Below are 24,015 nucleotides of genomic sequence, written 5' to 3' on the forward strand. Positions count from 1 at the left end.
CATGGGGAGATGCCCCATGGTGTGTCCCATGGGAGCACTTCCTTGCCATGACAGAGTGTCTAGAAAGATCATTGTATGAAGTGCCTCCGTCTGCGAGGGTCATCACCCACATTAATGTCCGCTCAAGGTGAACTTTTCACGATGCAACCGATTTTGCAACTAGATTTTGTCTACAAGTCACCGTTGACATGATATTACCTAAACGTAAAAATTAGACGGAGACTTCAACGCACGGGCAGAAATTCCATCCCATGGGAATAGCGACGCCATGAGAAAGTTCACACCATGGAGAGGCCCTCCCATGGTGTTCATCCCGCGCCATGGGAAATCACCTCAATTTTCAATGGGAGGCCACTTACCCATGGTGCTGACCCGCGTTCTCATGGGATTTCAGTTAGGTCCCATGGAATATGACTCATGGGATCCCATGCGACCCATGGTTTTTTGGGACTGGGGGGTGCCTACCTCGTAGGCGCAAAATCCAATTACAAAACACCAATTATCTCCGTACCTAGACGTTTGCGCCCACTAGTTCATTGGCGAAAAATGGTCCCCTAGGGATGCCCAAACTGCCTGCAAATTATTGACACATTGAGGAAACTCACCCTGTACCATGAACAGTACACAAACATGATCAAAGTCACTTTATGAATAAAAATTTTTATGCTCTGACTAAACACTTATTCGACTTATCTTTAACAAAGAACAAACACCCCGCTAGTTAAAAGCATTCTCCCTTCAAGCTTTACCTGTAGTGAATATGTTTGGTCCGATTCAAGAGGTCCGCATGCCCCGATGAATACTGTTCGATTACATCCTTAACATCGTATGGTTTGAGCGCCTCTTTAAACTGCCTCCGAGCCACAAAATACTTCATCTAGAAGGAAGGCAGAAACCAAAGAAATAGATATAGGAAGAGGTGGTGGTCAGCCTGTAAATGACAGGGTAGGCAACCCGCTGGATGGGTTGTTCCGGCGGGTGGCCTACGTCGCGGTCCACAGGGGCTACAGTACCAACAAGGGAAAGATATGAAATCGTGTTACAGAGCTCGCCGCAAGTGATGTCACATCAAAAACGACAAGGTGATGGCAACGCCGTTGAAGCATTTGCCAAAGAACTGTACTTTTGGAAGAAAAAGAGAGATTTCCGAAAATTCGAAAGTTACATCGACCATTTCTGAAATATTTACCTCTTGTCACGGTTTTAGTTTTTAATTATTTGAATAAATTACAGGAAAAGTCAACTTGCGGAAGCCTGGGCGAGTTGAATTGCAGGAGGGACCAACAGCGACAGAGATAACCAACAGGGTACGAAGAAATGCAGTCAATGTTTTTAGCCAACATTCCAGTTGCTGTGATCGAGCAGAAGTTTAATGGTGTACTTGGCAGGACAGGGTGACAAGAAAGGAACAAGAATACATAGTGAATAATGTGTTGCTAGCACGCATGGCAAGGACCAGCAAGAAACTGTCAATAAACAGGGAATGCAAGGGAGAAATTGGGCCGCGCTTCGTAAGACCTCAATCGTCCACTCCGCGGCGAGGGGGTAACCACTCCAAGAAATCGTGTACAGAGTACTCGGTATTACGCTGTATTACAGGGATATTACACGTGTATTACTGCATGAAAAACCAAAAATTTGGCCAATAACGTGTATTACGCGTAATACACGGTTTTTGTGTACAGGGTATTACGCGAGTGTTTACCCCCTCGCTCCGCGGGCACGATGTGGGAAGAAACAGTTTCCTAGTGTGATGCTCCTTAGTAGTATGAGCACTGGAAGAGAATGATAGGGGACAACCTCTATAAAGATGAGCGTCTAAAAATATTTCAATAAAAACTAAATTTTGTTCCGAAAGCGTTCTAAATTCAGTTCCAGCTTTAGTTAAATTTAGAGAACAGTTTAAAATATATTTTTTTAAACTGGAGTGCATTAGAATCATACGATAGAACTGGTTGATTTAAATGTAATCAAAAAATCACCGTATTCCAAAACTTTGCCACGTTTTTCTGCTTAAAAGAAAAGTGATCCTTTAAGTTAAACCCTCGGTCAGAACCATACGTTATAAAATATTATATTCATGAAACTGTTAGTACTTAATAAGCGACGCATGCCGTTATGATTGTTTACTTGATTTAATTTTCTACATTGTAGTGTGATTGTCTACCAGTGTATAGAAATGTTAAGAGCATGTAAGAAAAGAAGCAGAGGAATTCATCTACTCTAATACATGTGAAGTACACGTATGCTCACACGGTTCAAGTGACATTAGTGGTTTGTGAAAAATACTCTGATAAGCTCATATTTTTCTAATCTCCAATTAATTGTCGTTTCCATTCATTCTAAGCTATTCCTCCGAAAGTACCACCACTAGAGAGTACCGAGGCAAGACCACCCGGATATGCTGTGGCTCGCGCATAGCGGTTAAGTTCGACACGAAGAGAAAAGTGGCATCAATTAAGTTTTGATCCATCTGTTGCATCGGGCGCGCAGTACACCGCTATGGCGACTTTTCCATGCGCACAAGAAGGAAGTGGCATTACCTACACGTGAATATCGAAAAAGATAGACCACTTTTTCTACCTCATTTGGACGTTTTTGACTCTGCCCAGGAGGTCGATGTGACCAGCAGAATACTGCTCTATGACGTCTTTTACGTCGTACGGCTTCAGGGCTTCTCTGAATTTTCGCCTCGCTACAAAGTACTTTATCTGAATAAAAGAAACAAGTGTTGGATCATTGAATTGAAGACTGCTTGGAGGGGCGTGACTTTGCCGGTGGCGACGTTTTGGAACTGACGCGAGGAGCACTGCGCACGGGACGATGCAGGTTCGGTCTGAGGCATCCTGAGGAACAACAAACGGCACACGGGGAAGGGGAGGCCGCTGCGGTGGCTCCTTACCTTGCGAATAGCTCTGATCGCACCCTTATGTTGGTTGGTCAGCTGCACAAACCGAGGCTCCTCGTCTTCGTCTGAAACCAGTCACAGAAAGTCCCTTAGATTGTTACCGCGAGGCTAGTAGCCGCGTCTCCGTTTCCATTTTTTTTAAATTCTGACATTTACAAAACTTTAAGGCTGCTTGAAATTTATTGACTAATTTCACAGACTTGGGGAACGATTAAAATGGCCCTTCGAATACATAACGTAGCCAGCTGTTTACGTCCTTCACTACGGCCAGAGCCCAATATTTGTGACATAACAGCTGTCTCATGATTACACAAAAAATAACCACACACAAATCCAAGCCTATTATGAAGCAAGCTAGTCCACACACTTCAGTCAACACAAAAATCGTGCAAATCAAAATACAACATGCTATTAAGAAGCCATAACCAGGATTTAACATGCCAGCGGGATAGGATTTAAGCAACCAGTCAAAATCTATTCACAATCGGCCATGCCTATTGGATGACAGAAATTATCAATGGCAATTTTTGTTGAGAGTGACCTAAAACTGCAAAGTTTAACTTCTCCGGCGAGCTCAAGCACTTTAAAGGAGAGAAATAATGCATTGTTGAATGGCCATTCAACCAGAGCTTTTGTTCCTCGAGCTTTGAATGCATAAAAAAAGCAAACTCGCATGATCACCAGAGTGACTCTGGAAGGTGAGTTCTTTTGGTTTGGGTGTAAAGAACCCGCTGAGTAGCTTAATAAAGTTGCATTTAAAAGATAACCTAACATGTAAATTTTTACATTATTTCCCTTTATTTGTACTGTTGGTATGCATGTTTTTTCCTCAATTTTGTAACACAAGGGAAAATTACCTTTTATTTTTGAAGGACGTGAGAATTACTAGAGTTAGAGAATTACTTAACCATCCTGTCTGCTCTGAAAACTCATGGTTGATTCTCTGAAACAGTCAACCTGAAGGTTGACATTTTTTTATGCACTTGACAGGAATGCTTTTAAAAAAGTAAACAGTTATTTGCGGCCATCCTGCCGCATAGAAAAACAGAACACGGGCTCATTAAAGTGAACACTCCATGTGCACCCTTATGCAGCATGTTCACGAAAACAAGCGTCAACCATGAACCACTCTCTTCAGTTTCCGAAGTGTGACTTTGCCAGGATAAAAGTTCTGTCAGTTTCGAAATGATGATAGGCATTTTTGCACGCTGTTACGATACCTTTGTTGGAAGGAATAGCCGGCGAGGGACGGCAACTTTGTCTTTGTGGGCGTACGATGAATTTGATGAATAGATGCATCACGCCAGTGTTTCGGCTACCACACACCGACATTGCAGATTACTTGCTGTTTACCACAGTCTCGCTGTATACTGTGCTCGGCTACATCTAAGCACTCTGTACAGTCCGTGAAGGATTTGTCGGTGTGGAACAATACAGTGTTGAGGATGCTATGTAAAGGAAGGTTTGCCCTTGTTGGACTGTCAAAATAATGCAGTTTGAAAAAATCTAAGGAAAAAAACAGCATTTGCCTTTTTTTTAGTTACCGTGAGGAAATAGGGATTACGCATCAGACTAATGAAAACCAAGTCTTACTAAAATGGAATGGGCTTAAAAGAAGCAGGAATGTCTATTGGAAAATCAGCTTGAGGCAATCAAAACACCATGGACCACTCGCTGGCGGAATCTGGGGTGCCGTACTCCTAGCGCGCGGAAGTTGCTCAGTGGTAAATAAATTCATTTGGTCAGCGAGCGCGGCTTTGCGACCTTCACAGTGCCCTCCATGCCCTCTTTCCAGTGACACACGAGCCCAGTCGTGAGAAGCGGGTGCCATGTGTCCAACAGACAAATCAGAACAAAACTCATCAACATGACAAAGTGTCCTCCGCGGAGAAACGTACGCAAGGTCACTCACGAAGCCCACCCGACTCCGTTAAGGCAGACCCTCGAACCGAGATGTTCGGGACTGCTTGCACATCAGGCAGGAAAGTCGCTTTCCAGAGAGGAACAGGCCAGCATCAGCGACGAAACAGCACCATTCTACGGAATCAAGCGGGGTTCGTGGGCCACGCTGTATGCCAAAATATATCACAAAATTAGTGATTATCTTTTAATTATCTAAAGTGGAATTTTTATCTAACTTCTTTTAAAAATCACTAAAAAAATATTTGAAAAAATAACGCAAAAGTGAGTAGTGCACGCACACACGGAATGTTTGGTTCCGGGTTGTCAGACAGCCAGGCTGACTCCCACATGCCCTCGTCCGCTGAATGTTGGGGTGGGGTCCACTGTTATTCAACCAATGTGACGTCATATTCGTTAGAATGTGACCGTTCGTTTGAAAAAGGTATAACATTCGTTAGGACGTGGATCACTCGTGTAAATTTTGTCAGAATGTCAGAAACATGTCTGAAATCCTGATCAAAATTTGCGCACCTCTGAAAGCTGAAATTCTGAAAACTTACTCTGATATTGATGGTGTGAGTTCTACAGAATGTCAGGAGATGTTTTCAGCTTTCAGAGGTGCGCGAATTTTGATCAGGTTTTCAGACAGGTTTCTGACATTGTGATAACATTTACACGAGTGATCAACATTCAAACAAATGTTACATCATGTTAAAAGGAACGACACAGAATTCACAATCTACACTGCAATCCATGTGTGAGGCAGCTTGGCGTCAACTAAAATGTCGCACGCTCACATCTGTGAGACCCTCAAGTCCCTTACTGGATGTGCGAGACACGGTTTGTCCCACACATTTTGTCGTTGCTGGCCTCGTGGCTTCGATGCCACGGGGCCGCTGATTGCAAGTGTGCACGCTAAATGTTAATGTATTTTTTTTGTCAATAACTATGGCCATATTTGTACATATGCAGGCTGTGTACAATTTAATACATAAGTTGACAATATTTCCATGTTGTGCTTAAGCATTCATTAAATTGTCCCCAATTTACGTACAAATGGGTACACGGTAAAAAAAGGAACCGGGCTTTTTCCAGGATCTCCCTGGAAAGCCCATGGGAAAACCAGGTATCGTTTTTACCGTGTACATAACTTTCGTATGTACAAATGTGGCCATAGTTATGGACAAAAAGTCCAAAAGAATTTAGTATGTGGGCCAGACGGCGTCCTACGATTGCAAGCGAGAGACATTTTTGGTTCACGCCACATAGTATGAGACTGCCCCACACTTGGATCGGCAGTTCAACGAATATGGCATCACATTCGCTGAGTACAGCGCAGCTACGCTCTACGTTACGCGTACTTCGCTTGGGGTGGAAGATGAGGGCGGTCGGGTTCCGGAAGCGCGTCGTGATCTCGTCCTCGTCGTCCTGGGGCGCGGCGTCCAGCAAGCCGCACAGGACGAGCGGCAGCGCCGTGGCCTCGCCCATCTTGAGCACCGTGGCGCTCGCGGCGCTCGCAGAGCAGCGTCTGGGGCTTAGCTCCAGGTCGCTGTAGTGTCGGTGGGCCATCCCGTTCCTACCACTACTGTCTGCGCAGTCCAGGGCAAAACAACCTGTGTGTGTGTCTGTAGGTGTATGGGTGTCGGGAACTGAGCCGACGCACGGATACAGAGGAGCTGAATGGGGGTCCCACCCCCCACGAGACATGGCCGCCTAAAACGTAAGTAGAAAGCCATTGTTTGACCCTGTCAGTACAGTAGTAAAACAAAGGCATTAAAAATACGCCCTGTAGGGCGTGAACAGTCTGTCACGCTCTTTGAGGGCATAATAAGGTTATGCCTGGAAGGGCATTAGCATATTGCATAGAAGTTATTACGATTCACGACGATCCAGGGGCGTGAATCGTTAACGCCCTTTAAAGGCATAGTTCTAATAGCAAAAAGTGCTCCACCCCCCTCTCTGGATCCGCGTTTGACCTGGAAAGAACAGGAAGCTTTTTTCTTTGCAGTGCGTACTCATTTTTGTCGACTCACTGGGGCCGAGACGTGATTTTCGCCTACCTTCAAGGCGGCCTGGCTAGTACCTAAGGATCCCCCACTCCCTCCCCTGGATCCGTGCCTAAGCGGGGTGGACAAGCCACCACGCCAGCCGGAATGCCCGAAAGAAAAAAAAAATTAAACTTTCAGAGACTTAATGCACGCAAAAGCGCCCCATAATCAACATGCAGAATAATACACTTATGGACGTGACGTCTGCAAGACAAGAAAGATGCGTTCTTGCAGTAGTACACTGCCAAAGTAGGCAGCCATCTAGAGCGGCAGACAATGATATGGGTCGTGAATTCATCGATGTGACAATGAGTCGTTCAAGAAGTCGACGGTCGATGCCTTGGAAAGGGCACTGAGTTGTGATAAAGTGAATCGTGTTACGGCCCACAAAGACCTGACTAAGAGGTTTATGACACAAATGCGCACACTTCGCACGTGCTTTAGTTTAACATGCGGAAAAAGGAAGCTCTAAGTCATCGCTCGATGGTCCACAACAGAGAAGACTGAACACAGACAGTACAACAGCCACGTTAGACAAGCTACAAACATTCAGCTTTGCGACGTTCAAAGTAGTATCTAGAAAATAAAGTGCATATTGTGAGGCAGAAACGCCGATTTATTTCTGGAGCTGTATTTTGTTTTGGTACAGTGTACCCAAATTAAATCTAAAGATTGAAAAGTTCTGCCTCACAGGAGCGGATGAAACAGGCATGGCGAAACACAGTTACAGACGAACAGTCAAAAGACACATCGACGGGAGAATGAACGTTGACCTCTCGGATAACCAACTTACCATCCGAGTTTTTCTTGGATATTCCTGTGTCAGCCACTGAGTCCTCACTGTGGCTGGCATTCAATTGCCTATGACTGTTTATGCCTCCACCTACAAAAATCACCTGTCTTTTCAGAGTCTTACAAAAAAATGTTGACAAAAGCACTTGTGAAGTCTCAAATCTGAAGGTTAATCTGTTAGCATGTGTTAGGAAAAGAAGCAAATTTGGGCGTCATCCAGAAGAATAGCAGAAGAAAAATTTTACACTGATATTTTATGCTGCAATGGCATGAAGTATTCTTTACTGTTTGAAATACAAGAATTACGAGAAATGACATCCCTTTATTTTTTCTATGCGACAGAATTCTAAATAAAGTTGTAAGTGCCACCCTACTGGCCCCAGTGCAGCGCATAGAGGAGGGAATGCTAGATTGGCTAGAGGTATGCCCGTAGCTGTGCCTGGAGTAACATGTGTCAAAGTTACTATATAATCGTAAAGCAAAGAAAATTGGCAACGTTTACAAAATACTAATAAAAGCAAAATTCAAGTAAAGTATTACAGGCACTTTGTGACTTGAAGTACAGCTTAGTGGAGAACTGGTGACAACTGAAATTATGAGCTGTCTTTGACACCCTCAAACATCCATACTCCACTGGTAAGTCGACGTTACATTGGTGAACTTTTCTTAGCCATCTCCAGTCTACGATTGAACAATATAGAAGCTCGTGACTTTCAAGCACACCGTTAATCGTGTCAGAAAAATATGCAATCCTAGCTGTCCACAAATTCATAGACAGACTCCCCTAGAGCGCGGCCGTCAAGCTGCTTTTATTGTCTAGGAGTCTTGTTAGTATTCAACCGGTGCACTGTAATATTCTTGTCGTCACTCGATGACAATTTTAAGGTTACATTTCCTTACAAGAATGTCATCAAACAAATTAACGCCATTGTCGTCACGCCCATGCAATGAGTGCAGGAGCTTTAAGGCATCAATGAACGACGGAATAGTCATCATTTTACAAGGATGGAAATGTCATCCACGTTTTTGTCCTGGAGCGACAACAACTTTTGACAGTGTGCTCACCTAGGTTCTCGACGGACGTGTTGAACTCAGCGAAGCCCCTCGGGTTGGACGCCCCGGTTTTGGCGATGGAGGGCGAGTGGTGGAAGGACGTGCTCTTGTGGCGCCGGATGGTGGGCAGTCGGGACACGAAGGACGCGTTGTGTTTGAAGCTGGAAGAGACGCGACTGGAAATGAGAAGCACACAAGGGCGGCCGGAGCGTGGTCAGTATGCAGAGGCTAGTCGGACTACAAGCAGCACAACGAGGAAGGCGGTCACATCACGTCTAGGTTAGCAGCAACAATCTGCAGGCGAAAGACACAGTTGAAAATTACATAGTTGGCAAAACCTGGGAGGTGCGTTTCAAAGCTGCTCTCCGGGATATATTTGCAAAAAGTTCTTTTTTTTTCAAATTCGATACCTCCTAATAACAAACACGTAGTTTGATCACCGGTTTCAATACTCACGTTCTTTGAGTATTGAGGCCAACAAACACGTAGTTTTGCTAGAAGACGCAACAAGCACGTAGTTTTCTGCTACGGGCTAACAAACGCGTAGTTTAATCGAGTGTTTTATTTTAGACTGAAAATGGACATTGGGCATTCATGGAGGGTGTACAATTTACATAATATTATGTTTTGAGTCACTTTTCACCTAATAGTGAAGAGTCTTGTCGGTAGGGACACGCTGAAAGTACTTTGAGAAGCTGTTCGCCATGCTGTATTTTACTATATTTTCACTGAAAACAGCCTCTAAACACGTTTCCAAGCTTAAATCCTGTCACTGTGACTGTTTTTTACCGCCTTATAGTGATCACACGACTTACACAGTAATAATATTGTAGAAAATGGAACTGCGTGTTTGTTGAACCGAACTACGTGAGTGTTTACTCGCGACTCCCGAACGGCCGCGAAACTACGTGTTTGTTGGTCTCGTTGCTCAAACTGTGTGAGTGTTGAAACCCGTAACCAAACTACGTGTTTGTTATTAGGAGGTATCGAATTAATTATTTTAAGCTATGTCTTCTGGAAACTCACGGTGCATGGGAATCCCATGGAAATCGTGGGCTGCCCTTCTGTGCAATAAGACTAGATGATGACCGTTTCGCCCTGCCTCCAAGTAATTTTAGAACAGATATGAAATTCTGCAATAATTAACTACTCCAATTTGCTTCTTCAACCCTACCCTATTAAGCCCTCAAAAGCATAAGTCAATTTAAAATCTACAAATCCTTTCAAAATTTCAAAGGTAACCCCATGGTTGAGATTTTTACAAAAAAGATAAATTTGGAATGAGCTTTTTATTATTGAGTGTTCCAAATAAAGCTCTGGCCACTATTTCCGGCTAGAATCGCAAGCGTTTTAGGAAGTATGTACAGAGTCTAAAAATACTAGAATGTGAAAAGAAATGCAGAGGGGGCGCCATGAGGCTGCCCGTCGTGCTAGGTACACTGTTATGTTATCGCTGAGCAGCACTAAAAATGCTACAGCTTGTTTGGTGGTTTAAATAAGCAAGACCATTTACGAACCGTCACATGGATTCGTTAGGAAGAAAAGGTTGACGATCGAGAAAGGAAAGAAAGACAGGTGTATAGGAAAAAGGAAACGTGGAAAACTCCGTCGCGCTAGGGGGTTATACAGTACATGTTCAGCGGGAAGTCAGCAAAGTATGCTCACTTTACGATTTGAATAAGACACAAAAGGGGAAGGATAAGCTTGACCAGCTTGAAAATGAGCCGATTGCAAGACAAAGGCGGAGATGACCCCTCGGCGTGTGACATCCGGGACGCCCTCAACCGGTAACGGCTATTGCGAACAAACATTAGGGCCATTGATTTCGTTGTTGGTTTTCTTGCCAGCAAAACTAGCTGCATTGCTACGTAAAGCCTACGGAACTGGTCTGTGCGAAGTGAAACTCCTCACGGGGGAAGGATGGCTAAATTTGGACGGCATTTCCGGAACTGATTCGACTCGTGACATTCTTCTCTTCGCACAGGCCGGTTGCTGAAGAGATACCTAGACTTACACCAAGGAGGACGAGGAGCTCTGGGACTGCATCTTCTTCAGGTTGCCTGGCCCTGCCTTCTCCGACCCCTCTTGGGCCTTGATCCTTTTTTCCATTTAATTTAACGCGAAGGAAAAAAACACAAACACAGAAGGAACGGAGCATGAGTCTCAGGTCAGGGAGAGGATGGGTTTGTGTGTGTGTGCGCGTCTCGATAGTGAAGCTTTGAACACCCCATGCAATGAAGAAAAGCTATCGATGCACTCGGCTATCGAGTGCAAAATCGCTAAATGATATGTGTGTGTGTGTGTGTGCGCCTGATTTTGTAGCAGACAAATCCTAATTTATGAACGCATTCCAATGCTAACAACGAATGTTTTAAAATCAAACTTACGGGTCTACGGGCTTATGGGTCTTGTCTACAGTTATCGGCATTATCGAAATCGAGAAACGCTGCGACATCTACACTGACAAGCCACGTGTCTAAGTACTGAGCACGCAATTTCGTGTTTAAAGTGTGTACTTAGTACACACATTTACTTCCAGTGTACGTAGACTCACCTAGCTGGGAAACAAGTTGTTCGTGAACCCACCCCAGACTCACCTAGCCGGGAAACAAGTTGTTCGTAAACCCACCCCAATCCTAATTACAGATACCTTGCGTATTGCTAATCTCTTTAAGAAACCAGTATATTAAGTGTGCAGGAAATAGTGTCGCTTTGATAGTGAAATTTTTGTTATGAGATCAGCGTGATGTTAAAAGCCGGAACACAGCGTTAGTGAATAACCCTTTTAATTCTGTGGACACCACGCAGTTCCCTGTGCTGCTTTGGCATGTGGCACCAACTTGTCACCATCCCAAATATTTTTGTCACATCACCATTAATAAACCAAAACGACGTCATCCTACATTTTTCTGTGCCCCACAAAATCCAATGTGTGCTTAGTACACCTCTATACGAGTTTATTTGACGATAACATATCTACAGGAGTGTAATAGGCAAGTACACATCAGTGGGAGCGCACTGGTAAAAGCAGACACTCATCTATTCACTGCATAGACTGTTTTGACATGAGTCTCCACACCAATTGACGGTGCCCGTGCGTGCCCAAGTAAATTCCTGTGGGGGTGAATTCATGTGAAAATGTATACCATCACACATTTGATTTTGAAGTGCGGGCTGCGGGTATCGATAGGCATTTGAATGGTACTTACGATGGAGGGCTCGGTAGCGGGATTTGGTGGATCTTCCACGTGGCCGTGGACATGGAATGCTCGTCCGCGGCGTAGCACCGCCAGAGGCTCTGGATGAGTTTGGCGGCGGGCTGCCGGCGCCGGATCATGTGCTTCTGCCGCTGCTGCTGCTGCACTTTGAGCGCCAGTCCGGAACCCAGGATGCCCTGCGACAGCGACAACACGCTCCTTGCACAGCTAACCTTGTTGAGTCTGTTTTTTTTGTTGGTTTGTGTGTGTGTGTGTGTGTGTGTGTGGGAGGGGGGGTGGGACTTACGGGCACACGATAAAAGCGGAACCTGGTTTTCCCAGAAACTCTCTGGAAATCGCCTATGTTTCCACCATAGGCTTCCTAGGAAAACCAGGTTCCGTTTTTACCGTGCATAAAAGACAATGTTAGAGCAAATAAGGTAAAAAATCAATTGTGGGTCTGGGTCACAAATCAATCATGGGCCATTTTATTTGACGGACCGCTACAAATCCATGCATCGGCGAATCTATTTCAATTTCGGTATGGGTCTTCCCTCAACCTTCATTTGTCACCTACTATGGCCATGGATATCAGAACAACGACCAGACAGAACGCCACCTATAGTCAGCAAAGAAGGACCTTAAAATTCGAAAAGAAAATTGGGCCTATCCGAGGGCAAAAAAAGAAGAAAGAGGATGTTTTTGGAACACACTAAATTCTTGTGGACTTTTTTATGCATAGTTATGCATGCTCAGAAACGTCCATATGTTATTATGCATCACTGTGTACATTTTATGGAGGAAGATGCATAAAATGTACACAGTGATGCATAATTTTATACATAACATATGGACGATTCTGAGCATGCATAACTATGCATAAAAAATGCGTCTTTATGCATTTAAAAAGTCCATAAGAATTTAGTGTGAACATTTTCAAAAAACTGAATTCTGGAGTGAATGGGAACGCCCTTCTCTTCTGGTGAAGGTGAAGGAACGTAGGTTGATCTAAGTTTGCAGAAATTGCTCGAGGCTTAGTGCGCGGATAGCTTTCACAGCTGCTGACCCACAATTGGTTCCAAAAAATCAATTATGGGTCAAAACAGCCTATTTTTGAAACGGCCGTAGTTCGGTGAACGAGGACGACGTACGGTGCTGCAATGCTTCAGAACGGAGTCAAGAGATCATATTTAAATGCCTTAAAGCCACTTTGGCTACTTGTTTAAAATTTATACTTCAAATATGCTGTTAAATATTAGTGACCTACAATTGATTTTTTACCTAAACATAACAAGAAAAGAAAACAATAGAATTGTAATATAGAAGAAAATCGTAACATCAAGGGTGTCAAGATCTATACACACTAAATTACTGGGTGATTATTTTGTGCATAGGTCTTGCACAGAGTTGAGAATGTGCATGCGTTTAAAATTACACGAACTTGTGCGATACATTGTGACGGCCATACTCACCGCCGGGAGCGCGAAGAACGAGATGCCAAGCAGGGCGCAGAACGACGCAATCACCTTGCCCTGCCAAGTGGACGGTACTGCGTCACCGTAGCCTACGGTGCACAGGGTGATCTGGAAAGCGAAAAATGGTACTGGTACCGCACACCGGTGGAAATGCACTGTCAAAACTTGAGACGCGACTGTTACACTCCGAATATCCTACTGAGCTTTTTCTTCGTAATACGTATCTCATTACGTGGGCCGAATGGGGAAAAATGTCTCAGTCCTTTGAGCACTGTGTCACATTTGTTTTGATGTGGATGGGCCATAAATTAGCTTATCCACGTTTAAACGAATGTGACACAATGCTCCGAGGAACTTAACGTTACGTTCCTGGAATGAGAGTGAATGTCCCGATTCTTGAAAATTTGAGTGTCTGTGAGAGACAGCAAATTATTTCAAAATGTTGAGAATAGTAACTATCAATTCAGTCAAGGCATGTGGCGGTATCTTATTTCCTCCGAGGAAACCAGTAAGGATGTCGTCCAAGATTGTCGCTAAGCTTATACACGTCCAACACATCCAATGAGATACTCACCACTCCCCACCATAGTGCGTCAGCGAAATTTTCGAAGCCCTTGTTGCCTGCTTCTTTCTCGACCAGATAGACGAGAAAGGAGGCAAAGATAAGGCCGAGGAAGCCAATATAAAGCGTAGTTATCAGTTCCTGAAAGAACAGAGAAAGGTGAAAAAGAAATGCTCTCGTAGAGCGCACGGCATACGGGATTCATAACAGGCCTCCTAATCTTGGTACACTGCAAATACAAGTGTCAAACAGTTTCACACAACGGCGTAAAACAAAATATATAAAACCTATACAAAACAAAATATATCGCCAGCGCCAGCAAGTGTGAGATGCTATCACCGATAAGGCAGGTTATTTATTCACGAAAAGAGGGCAAGCCTCGCTGATGTCTGACCTTTTTTCGGTCAGACAGTCGGACAGTCATGTCGCACCCCTGAGAGGGTGAGTCTTGCCTTTCAATTTTCAGTGAATGAATTTAACACTGAAAGTGCGTTACCGGCGTGACGTTGAACCGTCTCAGGGGCATAAATAAAAAGGGGATACAGACCCCTTACAGTATGTCCTTATACGGAGAGATGCTTGAAGTGTCGCCGGAAATGGGTCAGACGTTTCACGATATAAATTTGACAGTGCACTGGTAAAACGAAGGCATTAAAATGACGCTCTTTAAGAGCGTCTCACGCCGTTCTCAAGGGCATGAAACGATTGTGAAAGCGTGTGAATTCACGCGCTTAAAACCTTACGACGTGTTGTCAGCATACATAGTACAAACCAATATGGTTTCTTATACGAAGAAATAGTTCGTAAATTGCGAAGAATTTTCTTTGTATGTGTTCTCTTTCGGTGTGCTCAAAATATTTTGTCATGACAAGTTTTTTTCTTTGTTAGGCCAATATAAATAGTTCGTTTTTTTTTAAAGTGCACAACGTGCCAGGACACCGTCTGAATGTCTTTTTTACCAGTGTGGCTGTGGGGCATGCGCTGCACTGCGCTGCAGCGAGACTGACCTGCCGGTGGGCGTACACGACAGAGCCTAGCAGCTTCCAAGTGCCGCCCCGCCTGTCCATGCGCACCATGCGCAGGATCTGGAAGAAGCGGAGGCCTCGCAGTGCCGTCAGCACCTGCCCCGAGCTGCCCATGGACAGCACCACCAGCGACGCCAGGATAGTGATGATGTCTGCGAACGGCAATGCGATTAGCGGCAGGGCACACACTCACTGTAAGAAGGGCCGTGATTCGGTGCGGAAAATGTACAGAGCACGGGCAAAAGGACAGAACGTCCGTCCGTACTTCTTTGCTGCCCGGACTGAAGATAAACTGTGAAAATTTGAGTCGTCACTTGATGACAATTTCAAGGCTAATTTTCCTTACAACACTGTCATCAAAACAATTGATGACATTGTAGTCATGCCCATGCAATAAGTATAGGAGCTTTGAAGAAAATGTCATCAATTTTGATGAGATTGTCATCATTTGAAAGTGATGAAAATGTCATCCACGTTTTTGTGATAAAATGACATCAAATTTTCACAGGGAAGGTGCGCCCTCAGTGGCAGTGCTAGACTCAAGACTCCTATGTTAAGACAAATTTATCACGCGCGAGCAAATTTGCAAGACAAAGTATTCTCACCGATGATGCAGAAAGGCCTTCTCAGGAATTTTAAACGGCCACAGCCGCCTTGATATATGGACCGGCATCCTGACGACCATAACCTGGCAATCGTCGTTAAATATAAGTTAAGGGATGATTGTACTAAACAGTCCCACTGGAGCAAAATGATAGATGACAGAAAAAAACGAATGTCAGAAGTATGGCAGTACTGGATGGAAGCAACATGTAAGTGTCACCATCGCAATTTCGTACTTGAGATAGTTTACAAACCACAAGAGTATATACTATAAACCTAACTGTGTACTAAGTTCACACTTGCATGCTTGCAAGTACATACCTACAAACGCTTGCGTGACGTCGTATAACTCCATGCTAAGCATAGGCGTTTCTAAGCGTGTACTTGGTCAAGCATGCGTTTGTAAGTGTGTACTTGAAAGCATGCATTTGTAAATGTGTGCAAAGTAGACAGTCAGGTTTGTAGTGTTCTTTCAAAATGGCACTATTTCGCTGGGCTCAAATTTTGGTGGTCGATGGTCTTTGGTGCGTTTTACTGCAAGAATTTTTTTCTGGAGTTAAGCGGCACAGAACAGCTGTTTTGTGACCTTTCTTTGAGGAATCTCAACTTTGATAAAAGTGGCAATCAAACGAGTGGACATAACGCAGACAAGTGTCGCCCTTTGGTTTCTGGTCTTATTTGGATTATTTGGAGTGACCACCAAAATTTGAGCCTGAACAATAAATAGCCATTTAATAGACGAGTTCCTTTGATATGGAAATGCTTACTACATCGTTTTTTTTGTTTTCTCAAACTGCTTTGGAATGCGCATCATGTACCTCATTGGTCAACATGCATTTTAATTCAATGCGTCGAGGAAGAAAGAGTCTGACTCACCTTAAAATAAATTCTATCACAAACCAAATGACGACCACCATCTCTGTCTTTAGAAGGATGTCACTGGCGATCTCGACGTAGGTGTCGATAGTCGAGAAGACGCTGAGCACGAGGCAAGTGAAGACAACGCAGAACCTGCAACAGCAACAAGGTAAGTTGGCAATGCGCCACGCGCTGCCACGACGGCAGGGCTGCCAACTCGTTAGCAGCAATCAGGTGCAGCCTGCCAGGGCGGCAATGCACCTGCCTGTCAGCCACGCGGGCTGGACCCAGCGACAAAAGTCACGCAGAGTTTCAGACCGCAGTGAATATTCACTCATTAATTTCTGCCAACGTTATTTCTGCCTCCACTGGGAGATTAAAGGTACAGAAAAAGTGTGGATCAGTCTGGTCAACAAATTGCCGCGACCGTCTGTACCTGTCAAGTACGGAACTTTCACACTTTTTCGGTACCGTATTCCTCTTAACATTTATCGTACAAAAAAACGCATTTTTACAGTGTATTTAACGTGAAAAGTTCGCCGCTGCGTTTGGTTGGACAGGTCGCTTAGGGTCGCTGATCGGTGCTGTCATCCAACGCAGTAGTGGAAATGTGTTTTAACACCAGCAAAGCCAGTACAAAGCCTGTAAATGTGATTCCTCAAAATTTTTCATCGTATTTTATGTCTATTAAAGCTTGAATAGAGAGTCACTGCGCCTAAATGTTACGAGACGAAAGTTTTGGTCAGACCTTTACGTCTTGCCGCCTTGTGGCGTGGCAGTTTTGTCTGACCAAATTTGAGCGAGACTTTCAGGGCCTGACCAAAAATATATAGCAGTGTCGTGTTAAAAAAATTCAAGAACAGTTAAGCTCAAAGGGACAAGATGCACACATTTGTGCAATTGCGAGGCAAGGCAAAACCCGTAGGCACAACATTCTCGGAGTGGACTTCGCCCGAAACAAGACTGCAACCGGCCCAGCTGACTCTCATAAGTCATAGAGATTTTATTCAATTTGCGACGCGGGATGAAGTGCTCGCTGGGGATTTGTTGTCGCCGTCTTCCTGATGGGACCGCCCTGCAGATGGACCGATGCAGAGAGTAGGAGTGAGGGGGAACGGCAAGTTGGGGGGAGGGGGAAGCGCCCCCGGCCGGCGATGAAGAAAATGGCATGAGAGAGGAGAGAGAGGGAGTAGAGAGAGTGGAGAACGAGGTACAGAAGTAGAAGGAGTGTAGAAGAACCGAGAAGAACTCATAAAAGTCTTTATTCCAGAGTTGTCACGCTTATGTAGTAATTCTAGGAGCTTCGATGAAAATATCACGAATTTGTGACGAAATTTTTATCATTTGGAAGCGACGACAGTATCCATCCATCATAAGAACGCATTTTTTATGCATAGTTATGCATGCGCAGAAACGTCCATAAAGTATGTAAAAAATTATGCATCACTGTGTACATTTTATGCGTCTTCCTGCATAAAATGTACACAGTGATGCATAATATTATACATAACATATGGACGTTTCTGAGCATGCATAACTATGCATAAAAAAAACCATAAGAATTTAGTGTATATTTTTCACACACTAAATGTCTATGTACAATTTATGTGGTGATGCATGATTTCAAACCTGTGGACCGCTGTGCATAAAATGGGCAACGGGGATATATGCCTCTAAACATGAAAAAGAAACTTCGGATAACACGGCTTTTTACTCGACTAGTTTCAATTTATTTCCGGCTAATAGGAATTTAGGTGGCCAAATTCTTTTCTTAACCTTAGTTTTGAGTTTTATGCCCAAAAGAGACCTGTTTGACCCATTTAGGACGGGGGTCAATGGAGATGTGTGCCTCCAAAGATCACCCACATTAAAATTTACGACAAAAAAAAACAACGGAAAAGTCGAAAAAGTCCCGTTTTTCGTTTTTGTACCTTGGGAGGCATACACACTAAATTCTTATGGTTTTTTTTATGCATAGTTATGCATGCTCAGAAACGTCCATATGTTATGTATAATATTATGCATCACTGTGTTCATTTTATGCAGGAAGACGCATAAAATGTACACAGTGATGCATAATTTTTTACATACTTTATGGACGTTTCTGCGCATGCATAACTATGCATAAAAAATGCGTTCTTATGCATTTAAAAAGTCCATAAGAATTTAGTGTGTATGTATCCAGTTCCCCCGGCCTTTACGAGTAGGAAAGGTCTCACTTTATAGATAATAATCAAAACTTAATTAACGAAAGGAATTTGACCACCCAAATTCATATTTGCCGGATATAAATTGAAGCAAGTCAAGAAAAAACCGTGTATTTTCGTTTTTGATCTTTGACGGCACAAATCTCCCATTGTTAGGGATTTTTTTTTGTAAAATAACGATTGTTTTGCTGTTTTCCCCTGCGATCAACATGGATAAGACAGGTCTCACTCACCTAACCTTGGCAAAAGCAGCCATATTTTCTTGTCCTCACAACTTCCAAAGTATTTAATTATAGGTACCACTACCCTATTGGTAGACATCGACATTAGATTAAAAAATAGTAGTCAACCCATGCTTAATTTCGATATGGACAAGATCATTTAAAATGTGATCCTTGTTTGGTAACCCTATTCCTTGCCATTCGGACTATCCCTCGGACGTCCATGGGACTATGTTTTGTTGACTTGTTTTGCTGACTGTGTTGGTGATATCACATGTCATTTTACGTAATCCTTCAGTGGGAATTTAATGTTCAGTTGAGGAGAGAGAGAGAGAGAAAGAGAGAGAGAGTGAAAGAGAGAGAGAGAGGGAGAGAGAGAGGGAGAGAGAGAGAGAGAGAGAGAGAGAGAGAGAGAGAGAGAGAGAGAGAGAGAGAGAGGAGGGAGGGTGGAAGGGAGAGAGGGTGAGGATTGGATGAGTCGCGTGCTGGCAAGAGGCGTGGAGATTCAGGCCAGGATCAACTCCGTGACAAAATGGAGAGCGCGCAAAGTCGAAGGAAAAAGGGGGGGGGGGAGGCGGAGAGAATGGAAGGGGCAGGGAAGAGGATGGGGATGATGAGAGTAATAGAAAGACTTTGCTTCTGCAGCGCACTGCGCCCAGCTCCCGCTCCAATGCCAGCACAATCCCTCTTCTCTGCCGCCCCACCAGGCGGTCCGTCCGCTCGGCCTGTTCGTCTGTCAAATGTCCGGCGCGGCAAGTTCATGCCATGGAAAGGAGGCTAAACGAAGCGAAAAACGGTCCGTATGGACGGCTCTAACTTTTCCCTCGCTTTGTGATGGGGCTCTTCTATGATCTGCAGAGGTGGTCTCTGTTTACTCCGCCGCCGGCTTACGTTTCAAATTGTCACCTCACAGGAATGCAAAGCGTGGCACGAAATTGAAGCTCCCAACAAAACGTCGAGCCCGGTGCACGACAGAGTGCCAATTTGTTGATGTAATCAGGCAACCCTTTACGATTTCTTTTATTCTGGCTCGGATTCTGGCTCGGGTTCGGATCCTCTGGCTGAGGGTAGACCCAAACTTGATCCTCCCTGAAAGACCAAAGCCTGTTGGAACACGCCAGATGATTGTGTTCAAAAGGCGTAATAGTTTCAAGTGCAGATGAATTTTTCATACAAATTTGGACGTTATTTTGAAGACGAGAGAAATAGTGCAGTTTCCGCAAGCCGGGGTAATATGAGACGGAGTTTGGTTTGCGTAAGATTCACTCTGAGCTCGCTATTCGGCCACAAAGAGAGCCACTGCTCTAAAAAATTAATTACTCTTTGTTGGTAACATTTTCCGCCGTGATGTCTGACAAGGATAAGTCATCAAATGCCACGATCATTATAATTTTAACGATAAAAATCATGCGTCTCGTATTACCCCGAAATTGTCTCATATTACCCCGCCCTACGGTTTTCGCACAAAAATTTCATCTGCACAAAAAAAACCGTAACGTCTCGTACATAATTGAACACAACATATGAAATCAGGAGCACTCGCCAAGAGAATCAATCTGCTTCCTCGACGGAAATAAACGTGCAGATGAGAAAAGTGCACCGTCATAACATGGAGCTTATATCTTGACTTGGATCCATCCTTCGACCAGTTATTTCAACCAAGCATCAAAATCTGAGGGCGCAAACCGTGACACAGTGATGTCCAGACGGCTATATGTTCCAGGCCACAGGGCGGCAAATATTTTGTATTCCTTTTCGTCGCAGAAGGTTGGCCATGGCCACCTGCATTTTTCCGATTCCGCTTGGCACACACGCACCGAGAGAACCTTGCGATAAATAGGTCAGTGGGGCGCCCTATTCCTCCGCTCGGCTCCAAAGTAGAGCGGGGCGCCGGCAGCATTGCTCGGCAGGCAGGCCTCATAAACGCTGCGCCAGGAAGTTGATGTTTGTTTACCTGCCGCATTGTACAAGGATTGCGTGATTCCAGGCATCACTGCAGCGGAGCGCCGCGACCGAGCTCGCCTGGCTTTCTCTATTTTAGCATCCTCCCCATCCCCCCGTTTTTTTCAGGTTTGCGTTTTCAGTCTTTTGTTTTACTTCAATGCGGCGTTACCGCGAATCTGACGTACACACTCGATTCCTTTACGCGCTAGTTAGTACGGGGTCTGACATAAATAACTTTGCGCGTGCCTGCTTTTCCTTCACATTGGACACAAATTTCGCGTTGTACGAAAAAAAAAAAACAACAAAAAATAAACGCAAACCCAAAATGGGCAAATATGTACAGTTTTTCAAACAAACTTTGTACAAAAAGTTCGTGTGCACAAAAAGCTGTGATGTCTCGGACAAAAATTGTACCTAACACTTGATATTAAAAGCTAGGATGCCACAGAAGACTTAAAAGCTGCACCAATTGAATATATTTGTACACACTAAATTCTTATGGTTTTTTTTTGCATAGTTATGCATGCTCAGAAACGTCCATATGTTATGTATAATATTATGCATCACTGTGTACATTTTATGCAGGAAGACGCATAAAATGTACACAGTGATGCATAATTTTTTACATACTTTATGGACGTTTCTGCGCATGCATAACTATGCATAAAAAATGCGTTCTTATGCATTTAAAAAGTCCATAAGAATTTAGTGTGTAACACTTTGGTTTTAAATCACTGATGAAATAATTTATGAATTCAGAAATTGCGTATTGATTGTCTTATCTCCGTGACCTAATTATGACTTCTACACTGTCAGTCAACGAATGTGACGTCCATTCGTGTCGATGTGAATTTTACAATCGTTTGAACGCGGCCCTGCCCACTGTCCGAGAGTCCTTCCCGCCGCGCTGTCTCTCTCGCACTCGTAGGCCGTCCCGCGTGAGAGCGAGAGAGGCAGAGCGAGGCAAACGACTCTCGGCATCGGTGTACTGGCTCGGCCCGGGCCGAGGCACGGCTCAGCCAGTCATCGCGACGCCGCGCTGCTCCCGTTTTAATCGCATTAGCGACGGGTATTACTCCCACCGCAAAGGCCCGCCCTTCCCTTCCACCTGTCGTTCTGTTCTTGTCCTTTTTGCTGAAACCGCACTACCCGGCCAAATCCTCGCATCCTCGGCCCCCCGCGCTTCGGCCATTCCTTTCTGCTTGCTCACTCCGCCTCACCCCACCCCACCTCATCCTACCCTGCCCCGCCCCACCCCGAAACAGCCCTTCGATTCCCAGCAACCATTATGCAGCGTGACCGCGACCACGCCGGTGAGTGCACCAGGGCCCGGGGCTTTCCCTTCTTGCAGGGACCAGCTGCCTGATCGTCTCTTTGTCCGTCAGGCTGTCTCAGAGGTCCGTTCGTCCTATTGACTCCTCAACGGTGCAGAAGGGCCTCACGGAGGAGCGAGATTCAACCCCAATTGTCACCCTCCGGCTGTCGGTGTTGTTACAATAGATCTATTGTTACATCGCTGACAATTGGGGGGTTGACAAATATCACCAACTTTTTGCCCCATAAATATTTCCTACCGTCTTGCGGTAAAAATCAAACTTATTGACACATTTTGGCATTTATTCCCTGGAAACCGAAGATTGCACATGGTAGGCTCCTTAGAAGAGTCAACATGAAAGTTGGCGCACTCATGGTGCAATATCTCCATACATTGCAGCACACGTGCTATGCTCATTGCGTGGAATGTCAGTGACTTTATTCACGCCCCTAAAACGGCGCGAAGTCACGCCGATAGATTTCCAGTGGTTGCACAGTGTGTACTCGGTATTCATCTACAAGATGGACACTTGCAAGTGCACACCTACAGATGCATACGTGGCTGCCCTCGCAGACTTGAATTAGTACAATGGTATTGACATTTTGTCAATAGTACCTCTGGTTTTTTGTGCAACAGTTTTTCTCACATTTGTTCAAATCCCACATACTTTTATGCAGTAAATTATTTGCATCTAAGAAGAAAATACTATGTATTGTTGTTGCAGGCTATTGTTTCTAGTTACTGACGATAAGGTCAATACGAGTCTGAAAGTGTGAGTACACATCTGCAGATGCATACTTGGATGAATTCACACCTATAACGTAGATGTGCACTCACCTATAGGTATACACTTCAGTGCACCACACTTCAGTTTGTTGAGACGTGCGATGTGACAATCTGTGGCTATGCGGCATTGCTCGTCCGGTGCGATGTCCCATAACATTGCACTACACTGTGCAGTGTTCATCGCGTTTGGAATCGTTGTGCACGCGTCCGCTTCGCCTTGTTGTCCCCACTGGCCCGTCGCGGCGCTGCACGGCAGTGCGAGGTCGCTCGACAAAGACAGAGTACGCGGTGCGGTTTTCGATCCTGACCCCACAGGGCGGCCGGACCCACGAGGGGGCCCGTGGGGAGCAGGTCCCCAGCCGCCGGGCCGTAGCCCTGGGCCGTAGCCCTGGGCCCTGGGCTCGGCGTGCGGAGGGTCCGTGCCCCTCGAGGCCCGGGCGTGCCGGAGCAAGCCATATCAAGTGCCCCCCCCCCCCCCCCCCCCGCCACGGCTGCAGCCCTCTGGGACGTCCGCCATCCGATACAAACGGATGGACCGTCGGCACATCCAACAAAAGATACGATCCTTGGCTGCCAAGCGCGCGGCGACCGAGGGGAACCGAGGGGAGGGGTGTCCAGAAACTGAGTGAAAATGTTTGACGACGCTAGCTGCTGACGTCCGCACGCATCTGGCACACTGTACACGAGGCCGGGGCGCTGCCAAGTTTATGTTGAAGTGTGCGAGAGGAGGCTGACCTCGCGAATCTCGTGCCTGTTGTTTGTGTGCTACCGCCGGCTCCCGCGCGTTCCCGCTTTTGCGGCAGGTAGCATGCAGTTGGGAACGACCTCTGCCGGCGAGGACGGATTCAAACGGGGGGGGGGCCTTAGGTGTAGAAAATTCCTCCTTTCTCCCCTACCTCAGGTGACCGAAGCAACGTGTTGGCGTGTTGCCCCTGTAAGTAGACAATGAGCAGCACTGTGCCCGTGCTACTACTACTGCTACTACTCCTACCACACACACACACACACCGCCGGTTCGGGACACCACACAGTAAAAGCTCTACGAAGAAAATGAAGGCGTTGTAACATCTACGAAGAAACGCTTCGTACCTGAAGTAAAATCCTTTGAGACACAACGCA

The 24,015-nt window shown here is 45.1% G+C and overlaps 1 protein-coding gene across 6 annotated transcripts in view; it reads right to left on the minus strand.

Moving 5' to 3' along the window:
- The window catches only part of LOC117652337 (potassium voltage-gated channel subfamily KQT member 1-like), a 152,988-nt gene that overhangs the window by 16,513 nt on the left and 112,460 nt on the right, over window positions 1-24,015 (minus strand). The window contains exons 3-13 of one of the 6 annotated variants that reach the window (XM_034397175.1): window positions 16,442-16,576; window positions 15,568-15,650; window positions 14,945-15,114; window positions 13,950-14,078; window positions 13,373-13,483; window positions 11,913-12,097; window positions 10,718-10,801; window positions 8,716-8,864; window positions 7,652-7,741; window positions 2,903-2,973; window positions 750-877 (exon numbers count right to left, since the gene is read on the minus strand). In XM_034397175.1, the coding sequence (XP_034253066.1) occupies window positions 750-877; window positions 2,903-2,973; window positions 7,652-7,741; window positions 8,716-8,864; window positions 10,718-10,801; window positions 11,913-12,097; window positions 13,373-13,483; window positions 13,950-14,078; window positions 14,945-15,114; window positions 15,568-15,650; window positions 16,442-16,576 (1,335 nt within the window). Of the gene's footprint in view, window positions 1-749; window positions 878-2,583; window positions 2,712-2,902; window positions 2,974-6,171; window positions 6,400-7,651; window positions 7,742-8,715; window positions 8,880-10,717; window positions 10,802-11,912; window positions 12,098-13,372; window positions 13,484-13,949; window positions 14,079-14,944; window positions 15,115-15,567; window positions 15,651-16,441; window positions 16,577-24,015 lie in introns of all 6 variants that reach the window. The other 5 variants (XM_034397176.1, XM_034397174.1, XM_034397173.1 and 2 more) reach the window with 5 other exon arrangements.

Source organism: Thrips palmi, unplaced genomic scaffold (genome assembly GCF_012932325.1).
Source record: "Thrips palmi isolate BJ-2018 unplaced genomic scaffold, TpBJ-2018v1 HiC_scaffold_7, whole genome shotgun sequence".
NCBI lineage: Eukaryota > Metazoa > Arthropoda > Insecta > Thysanoptera > Thripidae > Thrips > Thrips palmi.